At 43.4% G+C, this 25142-nt stretch overlaps 1 protein-coding gene across 2 annotated transcripts; it reads right to left on the bottom strand.

The window, feature by feature from the left end:
* Positions 1-423: 423 nt before the first annotated feature.
* Positions 424-7027, bottom strand: LOC123443765 (peptidyl-prolyl cis-trans isomerase CYP57). Of its 2 annotated transcripts, none has more exons than XM_045120291.1 (11): positions 6650-7027; positions 6268-6446; positions 6067-6165; positions 5831-5934; positions 5609-5741; positions 4847-5066; positions 4618-4657; positions 1375-1588; positions 1081-1218; positions 849-1000; positions 424-648 (listed from the first exon to the last, which is right to left on the bottom strand). In XM_045120291.1, the coding sequence occupies exons 1-10, from the start codon at positions 6867-6869 to the stop codon at positions 860-862; spliced, it is 1488 nt and encodes a 495-aa protein (XP_044976226.1). In that variant the 5' UTR covers positions 6870-7027; the 3' UTR covers positions 424-648; positions 849-859. The 2 variants fall into 2 exon arrangements, with proteins under 2 accessions (XP_044976226.1, XP_044976225.1); XM_045120290.1 differs by having other exon boundaries at positions 5597-5741; positions 6650-7026.
* Between the last annotated feature and the right edge of the window lie 18115 nt (positions 7028-25142).

Below are 25142 nucleotides of genomic sequence, written 5' to 3'. Positions count from 1 at the left end.
CCTTTTTTCACGTCAACCAGTCAACGTAATGGGCCCCTACCAAACGACATGGTCCAGACGCCAGGGATGTTGAGAGGTTAGATTGGAAAAAAAATTAAAAGTGAGATCAAATCGACTTTGTTAGCCATATAGGTTAAAATCAAAAAATTGTCCACCAGAGTGGCAATGCGGAGAGCAGCTGGTATCGATATGCTACGACCCCTAAAGACGAGGATTCTGGCTGTGAAGTTGGGACGTCGGCAGCGAATGCTGGGACCGCCAGCGCCAGATGTTGGAACCAACGACATGGGTAGCTGGGACCGCCAGCGCCAGATGTTGGAACCAACGACATGGGTAGCTGCAAGCTAGTGCTGCATCCGACAAGGTCAACTGCTGGAACCGAGGACTCAGATGCTACGAGGATGGCATGTGACAGGATGCATCTCAGATGTTACAGTAACTTTACCTTCTTAAAGGGTAAATAAACAAAATGTTTTCTACAGTTGCTATTTACAGTTTCTTCGACCGTGGTACAAATAGTCCATATCTGGTCACTCTACCATCACGAACCTGCATCTGTTATGCTCAAATTCCGATTCCAACTCAACACCAAAACTGCAGCAGCGGCATTGCATAGTATGATGGTTTACATTTTTGCATGCTGCACCTCTGGGGGCAAAAGGAGGGGGTATTAATTAGTCAATGAGAGGTGGGAGAAATTCAGAAGGACAAACTGTCATTGAGAAGATTTATCTGAGACACAACGAATTATATATAGTGCAATGCTACAATGTGTTATGAGGCTCAAAGCATTTGTTCGGTACTACCGTCAAGTTTATTTGTCACTAGAAAGACTAGCAGTGACGCACCTCAAAAGGGATCAGGTGAGAGATCTGCCAGCCCATTCACGATCTCTCTTCTTTAACTTCGCTTGCATCTTGTTAAACTTCTGTTTTCCTTTCTCCAGAAGAGGGTCAACCACTACATAGTCATTTGGATCATCCTTCCTAGTCATACCATCCTGTATAAAGATAAAATAAGTTCATGCATCTATTTTCTTTGTGTGCGGGGAAAAAAGAAGAGCTGCAAGTATACCAGTACCTTCGAAGATTCAGGTGAGAAACTGAGACGGTTGGCATGCCACTCTTTGTAGTCCTCACCGTCTTCTGCCTTTGTTTCCGTATCACCAGGCTTATTACTCATCAAGGAAGCCTTGAACTTCTGTAACTTTGCTAAAGTCTAACGAAAAAATTTGATGTTTAAGAAACAGTTAGGCACTCAACTTCACGAACAAAAGCTGACGCGTACAAGAGATGCCAGCTGGAATATGAATATGCATGATACATCATGAAATGTCATAAGGAAGGTGGCCACAAGAAAGCAGAAAAATAATACCTCCTCTTCACGGCCTTGGAGGTTGCGTTTTCTCTGTTTTTTCAAATGTTTCTCTTGTTCAGCTGGATTTAGCAGTTGCAAATTAACATCTCCTCTGGACATCCTTTCAGTATTGGCTTCAGAGCCAATACCTTTTTTCTTCAAGGATAGTTTCCATGATTTTGATAATTGATGATCATCGTCGTCGTCGTCATCATCATCATCATCATCACTCCTGTGGACATTTAAATTGTTAATAAATACAGAGAGCAACTGCTAAACTAGATTCCAACATATTGTTAAGAAAATCAGAAGCAACTGCAGGAGTAAATTATAACAGAATACTGTTTAAAGTTCAAAGTGTTCCAAAACGTGAAAACAAGCAAGACTCATCTTCCAATATCTGCCTAGCATAGGTATGGTAAAGACTAAATAACGATACATTATATTCAACACATCGTAACCCGGCTACCGAAAAGAATTTTTGTGTATCTACACAGTCCCCCCATACCGTGAGGCAGACTGAAATGCTGCACTCTCCTAGCTCCCCACGGTGTCGCTGGTTCCTTTGTCAGCCAGTCATGAAGCTTCGAGTAATTTTTTGTTGGCATTGAGTCTCCCCCGTTTTACTGCTCCCTCTCGCTTCATCCCACACGCCCGCACTCGCTCCTAATCCTAGCTGACAGCTAGGCGCCACTCAACCCGGTCAATGTATCGGCTGCAGGGTGGACGCGGTACGAGACCGAGAAAGGGAGGCATACCAACACAGAGAGCGGGCACCTCACGGCACAAGGCTTAGAGATGTCACGGCTGATCCACTCCATGGGCCACAGAGTTCCCCGCCATCCGGACAAATTGTGTCTGGCTCTCACACTGTTGCATCCACCATATCTGGTCATCGAAAGCCAGGGAAGCCTAGATTACAATTCACAGCATGCTGAAGACGTCATCCTCTAGAGTCAGGCGCTGCTCCTCCATGTCATCCGGTGGCAGGCCGTTTGTAGTGAAGAACTTCTCTCTTTTTTTCTGAGCCTCTTTTCTTTTATCTTGGGACAGGTATTTGATAGTTGTGCTTCAGGAGAGCATTTTTGGATTACGAGCTTTTTATGATGTACTGGCTGTAACATCATGAATGTTTGAGAACTTCAGGCCGTAACATCATGGGAAAAATCCACTGAGCATCCTTACAAAGAATGACAAGTGTTCGAAGGTTGACCATGGAAAGCATTTTCTTGGAAAGACAACTTATTGAGAGATGCAGTAAGCAAAAGAAGAACCTGCATATGGTTCATTGACTCGGAGAGGGGCCATGATAAGGTACCGCCGAATGTCATGTGGTGGGCCTTGGAGAAACACAAAGTCCCAACAAAGTACATTAACCCCATCAAGGACATGTACAATAATGCTATGACAAGTGTTCGAACATGTGATGGCGACACTGATGACTATCCAAGTAAATAGGACTGCACCAAGGGTCAGCTTTGAGCCCTTATCTTTTTGCTTTGGTGATGGATGAGGTCACAAGGGATATTGTACAAGGAAATATCTCATGGTGTACGCTCTTTGCAGATGATGTGGTGCTAGTCAACGATAGTCAAACGAGGATTAATAGAAAGTTATACTTGTAGAGGCAGACTTTGAAATCGAAGGGTTTTAGGCTAGTAGGACTAAAACTGTGAGGTGCGGTTTCAGTACTACTAGGCAGGTGGTACCTCAGAAGGACACCTTTCCACATTTGGGGTCAATGTTGCAGAATGATATCGATGAAAATGTGAGCCATCGAATCAAAGCTGGATGGATGAAGGGGCGCCAAGCTTATGGCATCCTCTGTGACGAGAATGCCACAAAAGCTAAAAGGCTTATATAGGACGGTGATTCAACCTCAATGTTGTATGGCGATGAATGTTCGGCGACTAAAAGACGACATGTCCACCAGTTAGGTGCAGCAGAGATGCGCATGTTGATATGGATATGTGGCCACACAAGAAAGAACCGCGTCCAAAATGATGATATACTCCCTCCGGTCCTTTTTAGTCTGCATATAACTTTTATCTGAAATCAAAGTATCTCTAATTTGACCAAAGTTAAAGAAAAAAGCATTAACATTCATAATACTAAATCAATATCATTAAATTCATTACGGAATGTAATTTCATATTATGTATATTTGTTATTGTAGGTGCTGGTATTTTTTAATATAAATTTGGTCAAACTCTGAAAGTTTGACTTGACACTAATCTTATGTGGAGTAAAAAGGACCAGAGGGAGTATGTGGTAGTGATAGAGTTGGTCAAACTTTGAAAGTTTGACTTGACACAAATCTTATATGAGGAGTAAAAAGGACCAGAGGGAGTACGTGATAGTGATAGAGTTGGGGTAGCACCGATTGAAAATAAGCTTGTCCAACTTCATCTGAGATAGTTTGGGCATATACAACCCAGGCCTCCAAAAGCGCCAGTGCATAGCGGAAGATATAGTATGCATAATGTCAAGAGAGGTTGAGGTAGACCAAACTTGATATGAGAGGAGTCCGTAAAGAGTGATCTGAAGGACTGGAGTATCACCAAAAAACTAGCCGTGGACAGGGGTGCATAGAAGTTAGCCATCACATGCCAGAACAATGACCAAGTTTTGAAATCTTTTTGGGTTTCAACTCTAGCCTACCCCAACTTATTTGGGACTAAAAGGCTTTGTTGTTGTTGTTGTTGTTCAGACATGCAGACACACACAAGACCATTCTTCCAGTATCTGCATGACATAGATTTTATATGTTTATTAAATTACCACATGTTATATTCGACACGTGGTAACCGTGCTACCAAGAAGAATTGTGACCGCACAATATGCAGAACTAAACTAATTATCATAATGGCAAGCCAATGAAAAGTAACTTCTATATGATTATGTTACAATATTAGAAAGATCACATAACTTATTGTCATTCAGAATGGTGATATTATGTCCCTGGATAACTTATTGCCAGTTACCAGATATGAATACTTATAAGTAGTAACAGACTTATAAATGAGTTTTCAGCAAACTACCACTTAGTATTACTGTATTAGACAAGAGCTCAGGACTATAAGGACATATAGGAATACTACATGGTGTTGTTCACAAGAACAGATATTCTGGTTGATCAAAACATCATAATGATAACCTACCACATTGAACTAAACAACAATCCTATATGCAGAAGAAAATCACGGTGCATAAGGAATAAGGATAAGGAACATATAAATAAGGTAGATATAATAATAGAACCTGTGAGCTGGTAATTCTTTATCCTTCTGATGAGATTTATCTGTATCAAAGAGGGGGGGAAAGATTGCTCAGTTTTCCAACTTACATGTAGCAATCATGTGACATCAGCCAAAAAATGCAAGTAGCCGCAGGAAATTACATAATCCTGCCTCTCATTATGTCTGTCATGGCACAGCAAATGGCTGAACTGGAGAATGGCCATCTTAATAGAACAGGAATAGCAAATTACCTTTCTTGGAAGATTGACTCTGCCGAATATCCCCAAGCTCTCTACGTTTTTTTAGAATCCGTGAACGCATCCTGTTGTCAAAATCCTCCTCATTCTCATCTTCAGGAGAATCATCATTTTCTGGATCATGCTCTGGCTCTCTGGAGTCAGCTTTCTTCGAGATTAAAGCCTCCCTGATAGATAGGACAGTTTCATTTTTCTTCTCCTCTTCCTCCTTGGACTGGATAGTTGCAACAAGCACAATGGTGTTCAAATTTGACAAGGTCTAAAAAATATTCAATAGTAAGCGAGTAGATCTTATTAAGCAAAACCTGACCAGAGCCCAGGATACAACTCATGTCTTAAACCAATTCAACACGAAAAATGTATTTGAGTTATTGACAGTGTATAAAGGGAATATATATTTAATTACATGAATAATCAATAGAAGACGAAATACAGGAAATTAGTCCAACAAAGCACTCTGTACAAAAGTGCTCTTTAGGTAATTAGTGCTTTTAAATAGAGGATGCTAGAAAAAAATAAGAAAAAGGTCCCATTTAGTTGACGAAGTAGGAAAGCTAGCAACACCTATTTCTGGTTTGGTATGCACACTAACACAGCAGAAGTGTGATGCGCAGTATAAAATGCCATGTCTGCCAGTTGGACAAGGTCTCTAGGTATTTCTAGTCCAATATGTTTGCTAGCAAAGGATTGGTTAACATCCTACAGATTTCCCCAAGCACAAGTGACACAATTGATAATACTGACCAGTTGTTCAGCCTGTGGTTCCACTTTAAGAAAACGGGGGTCATCCAGCACATCGTGGATACTCTTTATTTTGTCCTTCACAAAAGAAGCTGCCTCATTCTCCTCCTCTTCTACTTCATCTCCAAACGAGAGCACATTAAGTTGCCTATAGGATGAATGGACAAGTCAAATGAAATCCAATACCACTACCTTATCTTTGCAAGGACAATTGGTTCCAACATGCAGAGAACATACTTAACAGCTTTCTTCTCTGGTTTCTTCTCAGCATCAGCCTTGGGAGCAGGCTGAATCTTCGTAAGTTGTCTTGGAACTATATCATCAAATGGGTTCCAGAGTACCTATAAAAGCAGAAACACACGTAACTAATCAACAACCACTTAGGCTTCATAGGTAACAGAAAAACAGATAGAAGAATCTGCTTTGTTGGAGAAGTATTCCAGAACTAAATGAAACATGAGGGGGAAAACTACCTCGACTGAAAGAACTTTCTGCGGGTATACAGGCCGATCATCCTTATCAGTCTCGATATCAGCCAAGGCCAGAAGATTGAAGATAGAATCCCCAGTGACCTGGACGCGTGCACACACACACGGTAAACTGTAATCACCTCCAATGAAACAAAGGTTTACACCAATACATGCACCACGGGGACAGACAAGCTAGACACATACCTTCCCAAAAATTGTATTCTTCTTATCAAGCCAATCACAGCGGTCAAGGGTAATAAAGAACTGGCTTCCATTAGAATGAGGTGTCCCCGCATTGGCACACGCCAATAAACCCCTGTGATTAAACCTCAAACGTGAATGGAACTCGTCAGCGAACGGTGCCCCATAGATGCTCTCACCCCCTGCAGGTTGATATCTGATAATCATCAGGTTCAGTTCAAAACACCCCCAAATCCACCAATCACATATATGGCTCAAACAGATAGTTAACCAGGCACAAAATTCTAAACTTAGACACAGATCATTGTAAAGGCCGACAGTGAAATCCGGAATCAGAAACCCTATATTATATATATACAGGTCTGGTTAGGGTTTAGGATCTCACCGGAGCCGGAGCCAGTGGGGTCGCCGCCCTGGATGAGGAAGGACTTGATGACCCGGTGGAAGAGGGTGCCGTCGTAGTAGCCCTCCAGGCATAGCTGAACGAAGTTGCGCGTGGCCTTGGGGGCCTCCTTGGCCCACAGCTCGATGTCGATCGGGCCGGCCGTTGTCTGCACCACCACCTTCCCCTTCGTCGGCGGCTCCAGCACATACACCGACGACATCTTGCCGGCCTGCCCTACGCCGCCGGCCGCCGCCTCGACTCTCGCGCTCCGGCAGGTCGGCCTGTCTTGAGGAGTGTGGTTCCACTGGTTCGGGTGGTCTTCGCCTGCGCCTGTTTGCGCTCGATTCTAGAACCGCCTCCACCAAATCGCCAGTTCCACGAGAAAGGCCGCTGAGCTATTTACACGCCATGAAATACGTCTCCTTAACGTGAATGCGGATTCACTTCTACTCCGTATTCTCATATGTTAAAAAACTGCTGATATATTTTGAGACCTCTAAGAGCATCTACAGTCAGACCCCTCAAACGTCCACGACCACGTGGACGCGCCCCGGCACGTCCCGGATGCATCCAGACGGTCCATCATATTTTGTTTTGTGCATTCACATACCTCGTATCCTCAAAGCACAATTGTTTCACGATGGTTTTGATAATTGATCACAACAAATGTATCATTGGACTAATATGTTTTTCAAGTATATTTCAGAAAAGTTCAAAAGATGTTTTGGCTAAAGGATTATGTGGAGATGTCCCTTGATACAAGGAAGGAATAATATTGGCTCAAACTTCAAGCTAGAAGACTCTTCATTTTCTATTTTGTGAGAAATCACATTTATGTTCATAGAAAAGCCAATACTATTAAAAGGGAGTGAGGTAGTAAAATAAACTGATTGTTCAAAATTCTATAAGTTAGCCACCGAAATACTCTGTCATTTTTCTCACAAAAACATTTTGTCAAATTTCACATACACAAATTCGGTGTCACCAACTTACATATTTCAGACCCGCCGAGTTTGATCTCACACAGGAACTCTAGCCATTCCCACCAAATCGGTGCAACCGAATCCATATCGGTGCTAACGAGTTTGGGTGACCAACTTTCGGGTGCCTCGATACACAAAATCGGAATTTCCGAGTTTGAGTATCGATGCCACCGAGTTTGGTCATCTGACCGTTAGCCACCTTTTCGGTGCCACCGAGTTTCATATATCGATCTCACTGAGATTCAAAAGTTCACACCTTTGTGCTAATCGGTACCACCGAGTTTTCAACTTCAGTGTCACCGAGTTTGCCACTTTGTGTGTAACGGTTGGATTTTGGTTGTTACCCATATATATACCCTTCACCCACCTCTCATTCATGGGAGAAGCACTCAGAACACACACTTCATATCCAGATCCATTTTCTGATAGAGAACCACCTACTCATGTGTTGAGACCAAGATATTCCACTCAATTCATTTGAATCTTGATCTCTAGCCTCCCCAAACTGCTTTCCACCAAATCAACCTCTCCTACCCATGCATATTCTGTGAGAGAGTGATTTTGTGTTGAGGAGACTATCTTTAGAAGCACAAGAGCAAGGACTTGGGAGCCTCCTACTTCGTGTTGTGGAGTTGAACCAAGATGTTTGTAAGGGCAAGGAGATCGCCTACTTCGTGAAGATCTACCGTCGGTAAGGCTAGTCCTCCATGGACGGAAGCCGTGGTGGAATAGACAAGGCTGCTTCTTTGTGGACCCTCCGTGGGTGGAGCCCTCCATGGACTCTCGCAACTGTTACCCTCCGTGAGTTGAAGTCTCCAATAACATGAACGTACGATGGCGCCACCTATCGGAACCATGCCAAAATTTGCCGTGTCAACCTCATGCGTTTAATCTCCCTACCTTACTCATGTACGTTACACTTGCATGTTTTACTTTTTGCTGCTACACTCTTAGAAATGCATGTGTAGGGTGTACTTGACTTGTTATAACTACCATAGCTGCCTCTCAACTAAAATTGGGAAAGGGGAAAAAATTATCTTGTCAAGTAGTCTAATACCCCCCCTAGACATAATTTCGATCCTACAAGTGGTATCAGAGCTTTGGTCTCCATTTCATTGGTTTAACAACATAGGAGAGTATGGTGTCTAGTGAGGGAAATTATCATCGTAGAGGTCCTTACTTCGATGGCGCTAATTTTGCTAGTTGGAAGCATAAGATGAAAATGCATATTCTTGGTTTTAATCCTCATGTTTGGGCTATTATTCGTGTTGGTGTGCAAGGTGATTTCTTGTGAGAAGGGCGTGAACCAGATCATGATGCGACAGCTAATGAACTGAAGATGATGTAACTTAATGCACAAGCCTGCGACATCGTCTTCAAGTGTCTCTGCCCGGAAGAATTCAACCAAATCAGTCGCCTTGAGAATGCAAAAGAAATTTGAGATACTTTGATCGATATGCACGAAGGTACTGATTCTGTGAGAGAATCTAAGTTCGATGTGCTTCAAAGTCAGCTTGACAAGTTCAAGATGAAGGATGGTGAAGGTGTCACTGAAATGTACTCTAGGCTAGCTCTCATCACCAATGAGATTACCGACTTAGGAAGTGAAGAGATGACCAACAAATTCATCATCAAGAAGATACTTAGAGCTCTTAATGGAAAGTATGGCACAATGTGCACATTTATTCAAATGATGCCAAACTACAAAGATCTCAAGCCAACTGAATTAATTGGTAGGATTGTCGCTCATGAGATGTCACTCAAGGACAAAGATGAGCTGCACAACAAGTCAAGCGATGCTTACAAAGCTTCATGTGATGCTCCTGCTACTTCAAAGGACAATCTTGTCACTGATGAAGAGATAAGCCTCATGGTCAGAAAATTCAACAAGTTCTACAGGAGTAGAGGCAAAGAGAAGAGCTCAAGCTCAAGACATGATGATAAGCGTTCGTCCAGTCGTGACCGAAACTGCTACAATTGTGGGAAGCCTGGTCACTACTCCAATGAGTGCTCATCTCCCTACAAACGAAGAGAAGATTCACCTCAAAGACGAAGCTCAAGAGATGAGTCACCTCACAAATAGAGAAGGAATAGAGAAGATCGTCATGAACGAAGACACTCACGGAGAGGCAAGGAATCGGAGAAGAAGGACAAATACACCAAGAGTAGCTCAAGAAGAAGACATCAAGCTCATGTTGGTGAATGGGTCTGTGGCTCCAAGTCTGATCACCACTCCGAGAGAAGTTATCACTCCAACTCCGACTATAGTCAAGATGAAGGTGTTGTCGACATTGCACTCGTTTCCTCCCACTCATATGACTTATTTGATTCACCAAATGAGGGAGTCGGAAACTTCCTCATGGCTAAAGGCCCCAAGGTATCACACCCCCGAGTATCTTGATTTCAATAGTGATGAGGATGACTTGTTAGGATAAGATGACTTCCTCTTTAATAAAACTAGTGATTGCACTAAAAATAAACTTGATAATTATCATGCTAGTCAAGAGAAATCGAATGATGATGATAAGAAAGAGATTGAACGACTAACTCAAGAATTAAACACTATTAAGTTAGCTCATGAAACTACTCTAGAAGATCATATAGAACTTGCAAGAACTCATGAGAAGCTACGCTTCGAGAAGCTCAGTTTGGAGTACGAGCATGAGTTCCTAAAAGCAATCAATGATGATCTTCGAAAGAAGAGTTCTTCTTATCTAGCCAAACGATTACTATTGTCTACTTTTGTTCCATAAGTTAAACCTAGGAACACTAGTAACAAAGGCAATAAAGTTTCTTCATCTAGTAACAACAATGCTAAAGCTAAACCTAATATTGTTGCTAGTAGATCTCTTGATTCCACTAATGATTCTCTTAGCCAAGTTATGCTTGATCAAGAAAATTATTTATTGAAAGGGATTATAGAGAGAGGTGTCTTCAAGAGTCTTGCCGGAAGTAAACAACTTGAGGAAATTGTACGCAAGCAAGGAGGACATCAGAAGAAACAAGGTGTTGGCTACTTCAACGTCAATGGAGATGATAGGGAAGAAGGTCCATATCCCATTCCTAAGTTTGTTCCTCAAGAGGAGAAGTATGATCCTACTCCTCCCAAGGGAACAAGCTCACAAGATGACCTTTCACCACAAGACCACAAAGGCAAGGGAAAGCTTCAAGATGACATTGACCTTTATGAAGAAGAACTCCAAGTCAAGGTCAAGTGGATTCCCAAAGACACTTCTAGCACTGCCTCATCTAGTGCTACCACAACTCCAAGGATCCCCATCAAGTTGATGTGGATTCCCAAGAGGAAGAACTAGAGAGTTCTTGAGGGGTGACTCTGCCAATGAAATTCACTCTTATTCATTTTATCAAGAAGTATATGCAATCAACCTCAACCATATGCATTATTTCAAGGAGTCACACATTCCCTCAAAGTTAAGCAAATGACAAGGTAATTAATGCATCTTTGGACATCATCCCATTTGTGTTTCACTCCATGTCCATGGATATTCTTGCATATGTTCTTTTTTGCTTCGGGACTAACCCATGTAGGTGAGAAGAGTAATAAATATCAGGGATTGCTCCTAACTCGAGATGATCTTCATCAACATTGAGCATCCACTACTACTTCACCTACTTGAAGTCTTCTACAACAAAACCCAAGGTTAGCTTGTCCCTGTTAAGGGGGGTGTCATATCAAGGGGGAGCGTTACTCTAAATCTTGAGTACAAGCATCTCCTAAGGATATGAACACATTAATGCTTATGTAAAAGTGGTAACCCCACTTGTGCTTAATGATGAGCATGACCTATGATCAAGTATTCTTACTTGGCTCCTAAGTCAATATACTCATATATAGATGACTTTGTCATCACCCATGTGCTTGATAGTTGCTAGGATGTTTGTGCATGTTCACCATATTTTCTCTATCATTCTTATTGTGTGAGCATGTTGGTGTGCATGTGTTTGTTCATTCGAGGATATCCAATTGTTGTTATTTGGCTTTTGATTTATCTTTTGCCGGACAAGAATGCCTAGGACCCTTCTCTAGCTATCTATGTTATCTCATCTCAAGTTCTATTCATGCTTCATAACAAAACTTGAACAAGTACTTGTCGATCCCTCTGTGTGAAGGAGCACTAGGAGTTCCGTATCGTGAATGGCTGACTTCCAAAACCTCTCTGAGAATGAACTCGGTGAAACCAACTTCACAAACTCGGTTCCACCGATTCCCAAAGTTGATCTAGGATTTCATCTCGGTACCACCAAAATCACAAACTTGGTTACACTGAGTTTCCCTGTCAACTCACAATAGAGGAACTCGGTGACATCGATTTTGTAATCTCAGTGACACCGACAGCAGAAGGGTATAAATTCCAGCGGACCGAATCTTTGATTCCCAATCATTAAAGTCGTTCTATCCCAAAACCCCACGCTACCTCTGGACCCCTGATCATCTCCCTTCACTCCCCGTGCACCTCCACCGCTGGGATTTGCCACCGTCGATGGATTCTTCACCACCGTTGCCACCGTAGCCGTACCACCGCTGAGTTAGGGTATGGTTCAGATCCTCCTCTGCGTTCCTCCATCTAATTCCCACACATTGGAAAGATTTATCTATGTTCCAGCATGTGCAAACCTCCCCATCCACCAGAAAATCCCGTAGATTAGCGGATGAGGAAGTTTTTAGGGTTAGCTATCCGCAGACCCCATCTCGTTGCCTGTGAGTTGAAAAAATCGGTGCTACCAATTTTGGACCTAGGGTTCCTCAGAATGATCTCGGTGAAACCGAGTTGTCATTTCCGATGCCACCGAAAATGATGACCAAGTTTCTGTTAAGGATATCATATGTCTCGGAGACTCCAAAAGTTCAAACTCGGTGCCACCGAAATGTGTTCTACAGAAAGTAAACTAAGGATTTTTTTTTTGTTCCATTTTTCGAAAACATCTGAATTTTGTGGTGCTCAATCCTTCTGTCTTTCCTATATCTACTTCACAGGTTTTGCTGCTTGCTTCTGAGGTTCTGCTTGCTTGTCAGAAATGTCTGGTTTAGATGACAGTCAGAATGATTTCAGAGAACAGAGTATTGAGATGGACTCAGCCACTAGACCAGAGAAGTCTGCCTCTGACCCAACTTCTCCCAGCTCCCATGGTTCGCCCAAGGCAGCCACCAGGCAGAGGAAGAAGTGGAATTCTGATGAAGAGGACTCAGATTTTATGCCTGAGGAAACTTCAGCTCCTCCTAAGGCTCCTCCCAGGAAAGTTGTGAGGAAGATATCTGGTAGTGCTGCTAATCTGAGAGCACGTGACTATGTGAAGAAAAACCAAGGATGGAAAAGGCGGTAGGCATAAGCGAGGCGGTTGGCGTGTGCCTAGTGCCTAGGCATTGCATAAGCACCCTAGGCGTAGCCTAGGCGGTAATATAGTTTCTACTATTAGGATGTATTTATGGTTATTATATGTGTATTATATTAATTAAAAGCATACATATAAGTTAACTACCAGCTACTGCTATTGGAATATGGCTCGTTTAACACATTAGTGCAATATGGCATGATTTCTCTCTCGGTAGAAAGTTAATTGCATGTCCTGCCTTGGCTTTCGCTTATGCCCTAAGCGAGGCGTTTGGCCATCGCCTAGCGCCTAGGCGTGCGTAAGCGCCTCCTAGGCACTACCTTTTCCAACAATGAGAAAAACACAACACCTTCCACCGATAATGTCCCTAAGAAGGCTGGTACTAAGAGAGCAAGGAAGAGGGTAGTTCGTGTTGTTGGAAGACAAACCTCCATGTTTGAGGACCCTGAAGAAGCTGTTGCTGAAGAAGATGAGATTACAGCTCCTCTCAAGAAGAAGTTCATGGTTGATGCTATGAAGTCTGCTCCAAAGCCTCCTAAGGATAAGAAGTTTGTAGCTCACGAAAGACTACAAAGGACATTCCTGCAGCTGCTAAGAAGAAAGGCCCTCCTTCGAGCGCCCTTACTGCAGAGGAAGAGGATGATGAGGATGCAACCATTCTCAGGAAGCTCGGACCACATGTGCCAATTCATAATGATGCTCATCCTATAGATGAAGACATGAAGAAGAGAAAGGATGCAAGTCTAAGGAAGTGGAGATCTGTTGACCCATATGTTGTCACAAGAAGAACTGCTATTGATCCAAGGTTTCACACCAAGGAACAACAAGATTTTTATGAGATTGTCCTGTTTGACAAGAGTCCAGCTGTCAGTGATATGAGGTATGTTGACTAGGCATATATCAAGGAGAATGAGAATTTCTTTCCCCATGCCCAATAAAATTTTAGGCTAGTGGACATTGAGAAGTTTGTTGAAAAAGAGATAACCCCATGGAATGACGAGTTGATCTTGCAATTTTATGCAACTTTTCATTTCTATGGAGATGGTTCTTTGATCTGGATGACTGATGGTCACAAGTACGAAGCTACAATTGATGAGTGGGCCACTATCACTGGTGCCCCTAAGCAAAAAGAAGGTGATATTGACGTGTATTATGAAGCAAAGAAGAGTCACAACTCCTTGGCCAATATGTACAAGCCAATTCCTCATGATTATTTGGCTAGTCACAAGATGAGATCGGTTTACTTGTTACAAGTAGGAATACCCACAACAAACACTATTCTGAGATACACCTTGATGCCTAAATCAGGTGATGAGAAGATGATCAGAGGACACTCCATCAACTTGCTGCACCACTTGGACACTCACACCAGAATCAGAGTGATGGATTTGATAGTAGAGACTATCCGAAGGATTGCTGCTGATCAAAAGAGATCATGTGGATATGCCCCATACATTCAGATGCTTGTCAATGCCAAGCTAGGCAAACATGTATATCTACTTGATCGTCCCCATCTACCTCTTCAACCAGAGTCTGAAGATAATGAAATAGTGATGGATGAAAATGATCCCAGTTCTGCTACAACCAGGATGGCAGTAGAGGCAGCAGAAGCTGAGACTGCTAGAAACAGGCCACCACCAGTTCCACAGCTCAGGACTCAAGCTGAGCAAATGGCATTTCCAGTTAGCTCTGTCCAAGGCATGGTGAAGAACATTCAGGAGATTCTACAGAACCAGAAGAGCCTTGAGAGGGTTGTGGAGACAAAATTTCATGACATGGATGTGAAGGTCACGGAATTGAACACTACAGTCAAACAAATGTTGGGGAATGTTGCATGGGAAACAAAAAAAATCCTACGCACACGAAGACCTATCATGGTGATGTTCATCTACGAGAGGGAGATCGGATCCACATACCCTTGTAGATGGCTAATCGGGAATCATTAAGAAACGCGGTTGATGTAGTGGTACAACTTCGTGATTCAAATCACCGTCGTCCCACGATCCATCCCGATCTAGCACCGAACGGACGACACCTCCGCGTTCAGCACATGTATAACTCGATGACGATCTCCGCCTTCTTGATCCAGCAAGAGAGACGGGGAACTAGATGAGTTCTCCGGCAGCGTGACGGTGCGCCGGTGATGGTGATGATCTATTCCTGCAGGGCTCCGCCCGAGCTCCGCAGAAATCCGATCTAGAGGAAGAACTATGAGGTATAGGTTTGAGTTGCACGTGGCAAAGTTGTGTCTCAAAAACCCTAAAACATCTAGTATATATAGGAGGAGGGGAGGGGCTAACCTTGGGGCTCAGGAGCCCCTAGGGCACCGGCCGAAGTGGAGAGGAGGACTCCAACTCCATTTCGGTTTGTGAAGGAGGAGTCCCCCTCTCCCTTCCCACCTCCCTCTTTTTTTATTTTGGTTTTATTCTTCTAGCGCCATAGCCCACTTGGGCTGGCCTCACCAGCACACTAAGGGCTGGTGCGCCACCCTAGGACTATTGGGCTCACTGCCGGGTCGGTGGGCCCCTCCCGGTGAAAACCCATAATCCATTCGTCACTCCCGGTAATGCCCGAAATCTTTCCGGTGACCAAATGAAACCATCCTATATATCAATCTTCGTTTCCGGACCATCCGGGAAACCCTCGTGACATCCGTGATCTCATCCGGGACTCCAAACAACCATCGGTCACCAACACCTATAACTCAACTATATCGAAACATCACCGAACCTTAAGTGTGCAGACCCTGCGGGTTCGAGAACTATGTGGACATGACCTGAGACGCTCCCCGATCAATATCCAATAGCGGGACCTGGATGTCCATATTGGATCCTACATATTCTAGAAAGATCTTATCGGTTGAACCTCTGTGCCAAGGATTCATATAATCTCGTATAACATTCCCTTTGTCCTTCAGTATGTTACTTGCCCGAGATTTGATCGTCGATATATCTATACTTATTTTAATCTCGTTACCGGCAAGTCTCTTTACTTGTTACGTAATCCAAGATCCCATGACTAACACTTGAGTCACATTGCTTGCAAGGCTTATATGTGATGTTGTATTACCAGTGGGCCCCGAGATACCTCTCCGTCACACGGAGTGACAAATTCCAGTCTTAATCTGTGCTAACTCAACGGGCACCTTCGGAGATACCTGTGGAGCACCTTTATAGTCACCCAGTAACATTGTGACGTTTGATACACACAAGCTATTCCTCCGGTGTTAGTGAGTAAATGATCTCATGGTCATAGGAATGAATACTTGACACGCAGAAAACAATAACAATAAAATGACACGATCAATATGCGACGTTCATAGTTTGGGTCTAGTCCATCACATGATTCTCCTAATGATGTGATTCAGTCATCAAGTGACAACACTTGCATATGGTCAGATAACCTTGACCATCATTGATCAACTGGCTAGCCAACTAGAGGCTAGCTACGGACATTGTTTTGTCTATATATCCACACATGTATCTATGCTTTCATTCAATACAATTATAGCATGAATAATAAACGGTTATCTTGAAACAAGAAATATAATAATAACTATTTTATCATTGCCTCTAGGGCATATTTCCAACAGTCTCCCACTTGCACTAGAGTCAATAATCTAGTCTCACGTCGCTATGCGATTTACATTGGAATGAATCTAACACCCATACAGTTCTGGTGTTGATCATGCTTCGCTCGTGGAAGAGGTTTAGTCAGCGGATCTGCAACATTCAGATCCGTGTGCACTTTGCAAATATTCACGTCCTCTCCTTCGACGTAGTCGCGGATGAGGTTGAAGCATCGTTTGATGTGTGTGGTCTTCTTGTGAAACCTTAGTTCCTTTGCTAAAGCAATGGCACCAGTGTTGTCACAAAACAGAGTTGTTGGATTTAGTGCGCTTGGCACAACTCCAAGATCCGTCATGAACTGCTTCATCCAAACACCCTACTTAGCTGCCTCTGAGGCAGCCATGTACTCCGCTTCACATGTAGAATCTGCTACAATACTTTGCTTGGAACAGCACCTGCTTACCGCACCCCCATTAAGAATAAATACGTATCCGGTTTGAGACTTAGAGTCATATGGATCAGTGTCAAAGCTTGCATCGACGTAACCCTTTACGACGAGCTCTTCGTCACCTCCACAAACGAGAAACATTTCCTTAGTCCTTTTTAGGTACTTCAGAATATTCTTGACCGTCGTCAAGTGATCCACTCCTGGATTACTTTGAAACCCGCCTGCCATACTTACGGCCAGGCTAATGTCCAGTCTTGTGCACAACATTGCATACATGATAGACCCTATGGCTGAAGTGTTGGGGAACGTCGCATGGGAAACAAAAAATTTCCTACGCGCACGAAGACCTATCATGGTGATGTCCATCTACGAGAGGGGATTTCCGATCTACATACCCTTGTAGATCGCATAGCAGAAGCGTTTAAGAAACGCGGTTGATGTAGTGGAACGTCCTCACGTCCCTCGATCCGCCCCGCGAACCGTCCCACGAACCGTCCCGCAATCCGTCCCACGATCCGCTCCGATCTAGTGCCGAACGGACGACACCTCCGCGTTCAGCACACGTACAGCTCGACGATGATCTCGGCCTTCTTGATCCAGCAAGAGAGACGGAGAGGTAGATGATTTCTCCGGTAGCGTGACGGCGCTCCGGAGGTTGGTGGTGATCTAATCTCAGCAGGGCTCCACCCGAGCTCCGTAGAAACGCGATCTAGAGGAAAAACCGTGGAGGTATGTGGTCGGGCTGCCGTGGCAAAAGTTGTCTCAAATCAGCCCTAATACCTCAGTATATATAGGAGGGAGGGGGAGGGAAGAGGCAGCCTCAAACCCTCAAGGTTTGGCCTAAATTGGAGGTGGAGGAGTCCTACTCCAATCCTACTTGGAGTAGGATTCCACCTTCCCACTTGGAAACTCTTTCCACCTTGTGTTTTTCCTTCTCAAACCTTATGGGCCTTAGTGGGAACTTATTCCAGCCCACTAGGGGCTGGTTTATCTCTTCCCATAGCCCATGAGACCCCTTGGGGCGTGACACCCCTCCCGATGGTCCCCGGCGCCCCTCCCGACACTCCCGGTACACTACCGATGAGCCCGAAACTTTTCCGGTGACAAAAACAGGACTTCCTATATATCAATCTTTACCTCCGGACCATTCCAGAGCTCCTCGTGACGTCCTGGATCTCATCCGGAACTCCGAACAACATTCGGTAACCAACCATATAACTCAAATACGCATAAAACAACGTCGAACCTTAAGTGTGCAGACCCTGCGGGTTCGAGAACTATGTAGACATGACCCGAGTGACTCCTCGGTCAATATCCAATAGCGGGACCTGGATGCCCATATTGGATCCTACATATTCTCCGAAGATCTTATCGGTTGAACCTCAGTGTCAAGGATTCATATAATCCCGTATGTCATTCCCTTTGTCCTTCGGTATGTTACTTGCCCGAGATTCGATCGTCAGTATCCGCATACCTATTTCAATCTCGTTTACCGGCAAGTCTCTTTACTCGTTCCATAATACAAGATCCCGCAACTTACACTAAGTCACATTGATTGCAAGGCTTGTGTGTGATGTTGTATAACGAGTGGGCCCCGAGATACCTCTCCGTCACACGGAGTGACAAATCCCAGTCTCGATCCATACTAACTCAACGAACACCTTCGGAGATACCTGTAGAGCATCTTTATAGTCACCCAGTTACGTTGCGACGTTTGATACACACAAAGCATTCCTCCGGTGTTAGTGAGTTATCTGATCTCATGGTCATAGGAACAAATACTTGACACGCAGAAAACAGTAGCAACAAAATGACACGATCAATATGCTACGTCTATTAGTTTGGGTCTAGTCCATCACATGATTCTTCTAATGATGTGATCCCGTTATCAAGTGACAACACTTGCCTATGGTCAGGAAACCTTGACCATCTTTGATCAACAAGCTAGTCAACTACAGGCCTACTAGGGACAGTGTTTTGTCTATGTATCCACACATGCACTGTGTTTCCAATCAATACAATTATAGCATGGATAATAAACGATTATCATGAACAAAGAAATATAATAATAACTAATTTATTATTGCCTCTAGGGCATATTTCCCACAGTCTCCCACTTGCACTAGAGTCAATAATCTAGTTCACATCACCATGTGATTCCAACGAATCCAACACCCATATAGTTATGGGGTCTGATCACGTCTTGCTCGTGAGAGAGGTTTTAGTCAACAGTTCTGAAACTTTCAGATCCGTGTGTTCTTTACAAATCTTTATGTCATCTTATAGATGCTGCTACTATGTGCTATTCGGAAATACTCCAAATATCTACTCTACTATACGAATCCGTTTCACTACTCATAGTTATTCGGATTAGTGTCAAAGCTTGCATCGACGTAACCCTTTACGACGAACTTTTTAACCACCTCCATAATCGAGAAAAATTCCTTAGTCCATCAGTTAATAAGGATAAATTTTGACCGCTGCTAGTGATTCAATCATGGATCACTCTCTGTACCTCTCAACAGACTTTGAGTCAAGGCACACATCAGGTGCGGTACCCAGCATGGCATACTTCAGATTCTACGGCCAAGGCATAGAAGACGACCTTCGTCTATTCTCTTTATTCTGCCGGGGTCAGGTTTTGAGTCTTACTCTAATTCACACCTCACAACGCAACCAAGAACTCCTTCTTTCCTGTTCTATTTTGAACTCCTTCAAAAACTTGTCAAGGCATGCATCTTGTTGAAACTTCTATTAAGCGCTTTCGATCTATCTCCATAGATCTTTGATGATCAACGTTCAAGTAGCGCAATCCAGGTATTCCTTTGAAAACTCCTTTCAAACAACCTTGTATGCTTTACAGAAATTCTATATTACTTCTGATCCACAATATGTAAACCACATATACTTATCAGAAATTCTATAGTGCTCCCACTCACTTCTTTGGAAATACAAGTTTCTCATAAACCTTGTACAAACCCAAAATCTTTGATCATCTCATCAAAGTGTATATTCCAACTCTGAGATGCTTGCACCAGTCCATTGAAGGATCGCTGGAACTTGCATACTTGCTAGTATCTTTAGGATCGACAAAACCTCCTGGTTGTATCACATACAATGTTTGCTCAAGGAAACCGTCGAGGAAACAATGTTTTGACATCCTATGTGCAATATTTCATAAATAATGTAGCAACTACTAACATAATTATAACAGACTTTTAGCATCGCTACGAGTGAGAAAGTCTTATCATAGTCAACTGTTTGATCTTGTCGGAAATATCTTTGCGACAAGTCAAGCTTTTCTTAATAGTGACTTATCACCATCATCGTCTGTCTTCCTTTTAAAGATCCATCTTTACTCAATAGTCCTATGACCATCAAGTAGTTCTTCCAAAGTCTACACTTTGTTTTCATACATGGATCCTCTCTCGGATTTCATGGCTTCCAGCCATTTGTAGGAATCCAGGCCCACCATTGCTTTCTGCATAACTCGTAGGTTCGTTGTTGCTCAACAACATGACCTCCAAGACAGGGTTACCGTACCACTCTGCAGTAGTACGCGATCTTGTCAACCTACGAGGCTTGTAGTAACTTGATCCGATGCTCGATGATCACCATCATCAGCTTTCACTTCAATTGGTGTAGGCGCCACAGGAACAACTTCCTGCGCCCTGCTACACACTGGTTGAAGTGATGGTTCAATAACCTCATCAAGTTCTACCACCCTCCCACTCAATTCTTTCGAGAGAAACCTTTCCTCGAGAAAGGATTCGTTTCTAGAAACAAACACTTTGCTTTAGGATCTGAGATAGGAGATGTACCCAACTGTTTTGGATATCCTATGAAGATGCATTTATCCGCTTTGGGTTCGAGCTTATCAGACTGAAACTTTTTCACATAAGTGTCGAAGCCCCAAACTTTCAAGAAATGACAGTTTGGATTTCTCTAAACCTCAGTCTATACTGTGTCATCTCAACGGAAATACGCGGTGCCCTATTTAAAGTGAATGCGGTTGTCTCTAATGCATAACCCATAAACGATAGTGGTAATTCGATAAGAGACATCATAGCATGCACCATACCAAATAGTGCGTGGTTATGACGTTCACACACATCATCACACTATGATGTTCCAGGTGGCATGAACTGCGAAACAATTTCCACATTGTCTTAACTACGTACCAAAACTCGTAACTCAGATATTCATTTCTATGATCATATCGTAGACAGTTTATCCTCTTGTTACGATGAACTTCACTCCTGAAACAGAATTGAACCTTTCAATATTTCAGACTTGTGATTCATTAAGTAAATACTCTTGTATCTGCTCAAATCGTCATTGAAGTAAGAACATAATGATATCCACTGCGTGCCTCAGCACCTATTGGACTGCATACATCAAAATGTATCACTTCCAACAAGTTACTATCTTGTTTCATCTCAATGAAAACAATGCCTTGCTCATGTGGTATGATTTCATGTCACTAGTGATTCAAAATCAAGTGAGTATTAAGATCCATCAGCATGGAGCCTCTTCATGCAATTTATACCAACATGACTCAAGCGGCAGTGCCACAAGTAAGTGGTACTATCATCATTACCTCGTATATTTTGGCACCAATATCATGAACATGTGTAACACTATGATCGAGATTCAATAAACCATTGAAGGTGATTATTCAAGCAAATAGAGTAACCATTATTCTCTTTAAATGAATAATCGTATTACAATAAACACGATCCAATCATGTTCATGCTTAACGCAAGCACCAAATAACAATTATTTAGGTTTAACACCAATCTCGATGGTAGAGGGAGTGTGCGACGTTTGATCATATCAACCTTGGAAACACTTCCAACACGTATCGTCACCTCGCCTTTAGCTAGTCTCCGTTTATGCCGTAGCTTTCATTTCGTGTTACTAATCACTTAGCAACCGAACCGGTATCCAATACCCTCGTTCTATTAGGAGTACTAGTAAAGTACACATCAACATCATGTATATCAAATATACTTCTTTCGACTTTTGCCAGCCTTCTTATCTACCAAGTATCTAGAGTTGCTCCGCCTCAGTGACCGTTCCCCTCATAGCAGAAGCACTTAGTCCCGGGCTTGGGTTTAATCTGGGGTCTCTTCATTAGTGCAACAACTGCTTTGCCGTTTCATGAAGTATCCCTTCTAGCCCTTGCCTTTCTCGAAACTTAGTGGTTTTACTAACCATCAACTATTGATGCTCCTTCTTGATTTCTACTTTCGCAATGTCAAACATTGCAAATCGCTCAAGGATCATTGTATCTATCCTTGATATGTTATAGTTCATCACGAAGCTCTAACAGCTTGGTGGCAGTGACTTTGGAGAACCATCACTATCTTATCTGGAAGATCAACTCCCACTTGATTCAAGCGATTGTCGTACTCAGATAATCTGAGCACACGCTCAATGATTGAGCTTTTCTCCTCTACTTCGTGGACAAAGAATCTTGTCGGAGGTCTCATACCTCTTAACAAGGGCACAAGCATGAAATCACAATTTCATCTCTTTAGAACATCTCTTATGTTCCGTGACGTTTCAAAACGTCTTCGGCGCCTTGCTTCTAAGCCATTAAGTATTTTGTACTGAACTATCGTGTAGTCATCAGAAACGTGTATGTCGGATGTTCACAACATCTACAGACGACGCTCGAGGTGCAGCACACCGAGTGGTGCATTAAGGACATAAGCCTTCTGCGCAGCAATGAGGACAATCCTCGGCTTTACAGACTCAGTCTGCAAAGTTTGCTACTATCAACTTTCAACTAAATTTTCTCTAGGAGCATATAAAAACAGTAGAGCTATAGCGCAAGCTACATCGTAATTCGCAAAGACCATTAGACTATGTTAATGACAATTAGTTCAATTAATCATATTACTTAAGAACTCCCACTCAAAAAGTACATCTCTCTAGTCATTTGAGTGGTACATGATCCAAATCCACTATCTCAAGTCCGATCATCACGTGAGTCGAGAATAGTTTCAGTGGTAAGCATCTCTATGCTAATCATATCAACTATACGATTCATGCTCGACCTTTTGGTCTCATGTGTTCCGAGGCCATGTCTGCACATGCTAGGCTCGTCAAGCTTAACCCGAGTGTTCCGCGTGTGCAACTGTTTTGCACCCGTTGTATGTGAACGTTGAGTCTATCACACCCGATCATCACGTGGTGTCTCCAAACGAAGAACTGTCGCAACGGTGCACAATCGGGGAGAACACAATTTCATCTTGAAATTTTAGTGAGAGCTCACCTCATAATGCTACCATCGTTTTAAGCAAGATAAGGTGCATAAAGGATTAACATCACATGCAATTCATAAGTGACATGATATGGCCATCATCATGTGCTTCTTGATCTCCATCACCAAAGCACCGGCACGATCTTCTTGTCACCGGCGTCACACCATGATCTCCATCAACGTGTCGCCATCGGGGTTGTCGTGCTACTCATGCTATTACTACTAAAGCTACGTCCTAGCAATATAGTAAACGCATCTGCAAGCACAAACGTTAGTTTAAAGACAACCCTATGGCTCCTGCCGGTTGCCGTACCATCGACGTGCAAGTCGATATTAACTATTACAACATGATCATCTCATACATCCAATATATCACATCACATCGTTGGCCATATCACATCACAAGCATACCCTGCAAAAACAAGTTAGACGTCCTCTAATTGTTGTTGCATGTTTTACGAGGTGACCATGGGTATCTAGTAGGATCGCATCTTACTTACGCAAACACCACAACAGAGATATATGAATTGCTATTTAACCTCATCCAAGGACCTCCTCAGTCAAATCTGGTTCAACTAAAGTTGGAGAAACCGACACTCGCCGGTCATCTTTGAGCAACGGAGTTACTCGTAGCGATGAAACAATACCGCGGAATCAAGAAAAGACTAAGGAGGCCAGCAAAATGCACATCACCGCCCACAAAAACTTTTGTGTTCTACTCGAGAAGACATCTACGCATGAACCTAGCTCATGATGCCACTGTTGGGGAACGTCGCATAGGAAACAAAAAATTTCCTACGCGCACGAAGACCTATCATGGTGATGTCCATTTACGAGAGGGGATTTCCGATCTACATACCCTTGTAGATCGCATAGGAGAAGCGTTTAAGAAACGAGGTTGATGTAGTGGAACGTTCTCACGTCCCTCGATCCGCCCCGCGAACCGTCCCACGAACCGTCCCGCGATCCGTCCCACGATCCGCTCCGATCTAGTGCCGAACGGACGACACCTCCGCGTTCAGCACACGTACAGCTCGACGATGATCTCGGCCTTCTTGATCCAGGAAGAGAGACGGAGAGGTAGATGAGTTCTCCGGCAGCGTGACGACGCTCCGGAGGTTGGTGGTGATCTAATCTCAGCAGGGCTCCGCCCGAGCTCCGCAGAAACGCGATCTAGAGGAAAAACCGTGGAGGTATGTGGTCGGGCTGCCGTGGCAAAAGTTGTCTCAAATCAGCCCTAATACCTCAATATATATAGGAGGGAGGGGGAGGGAAGAGGCAGCCTCAAACCCTCAAGGTTTGGCCGAAATTGGAGTTGAAGGAGTCCTACTCCAATTCTACTTGGAGTAGGATTCCACCTTCCCACTTGGAAACTATTTCCACCTTGTGTTTTTTCCTTCTCAAACCTTATGGGCCTTAGTGGGAACTTATTCCAGCCCACTAGGGGCTGGTTTATCTCTTCCCATAGCCCATGATACCCCTTGGGGCGTGACACCCCTCCCGATGGTCTCCGGCGCCCCTCCCGGCACTCCCGGTACACTACCGATGAGTCCGAAACTTTTCCGGTGACCAAAACAGGACTTCCTATATATCAATCTTTACCTCCGGACCATTCCGGAGCTCCTCGTGACGTCCTGGATCTCATCCGGGACTCCGAACAACATTCGTTAACCAACCATATAACTCAAATACGCATAAAACAACGTCGAACCTTAAGTGTGCAGACCCTGCGGGTTCGAGAACTATGTAGACATGACCCGAGTGACTCCTCGGTCAATATCCAATAGCGGGACCTGGATGCCCATATTGGATCCTACATATTCTCCGAAGATCTTATCAGTTGAACCTCAGTGTCAAGGATTCATATAAT

The sequence above is a fragment of the Hordeum vulgare genome, chromosome 3H (genome assembly GCF_904849725.1).
Source record: "Hordeum vulgare subsp. vulgare chromosome 3H, MorexV3_pseudomolecules_assembly, whole genome shotgun sequence".
NCBI classification, from domain to species: Eukaryota; Viridiplantae; Streptophyta; class Magnoliopsida; order Poales; family Poaceae; genus Hordeum; species Hordeum vulgare.
The sequence above is the reverse complement of the archived record's forward strand: the minus strand, read 5'-3'. Positions and strand labels throughout refer to the sequence as shown.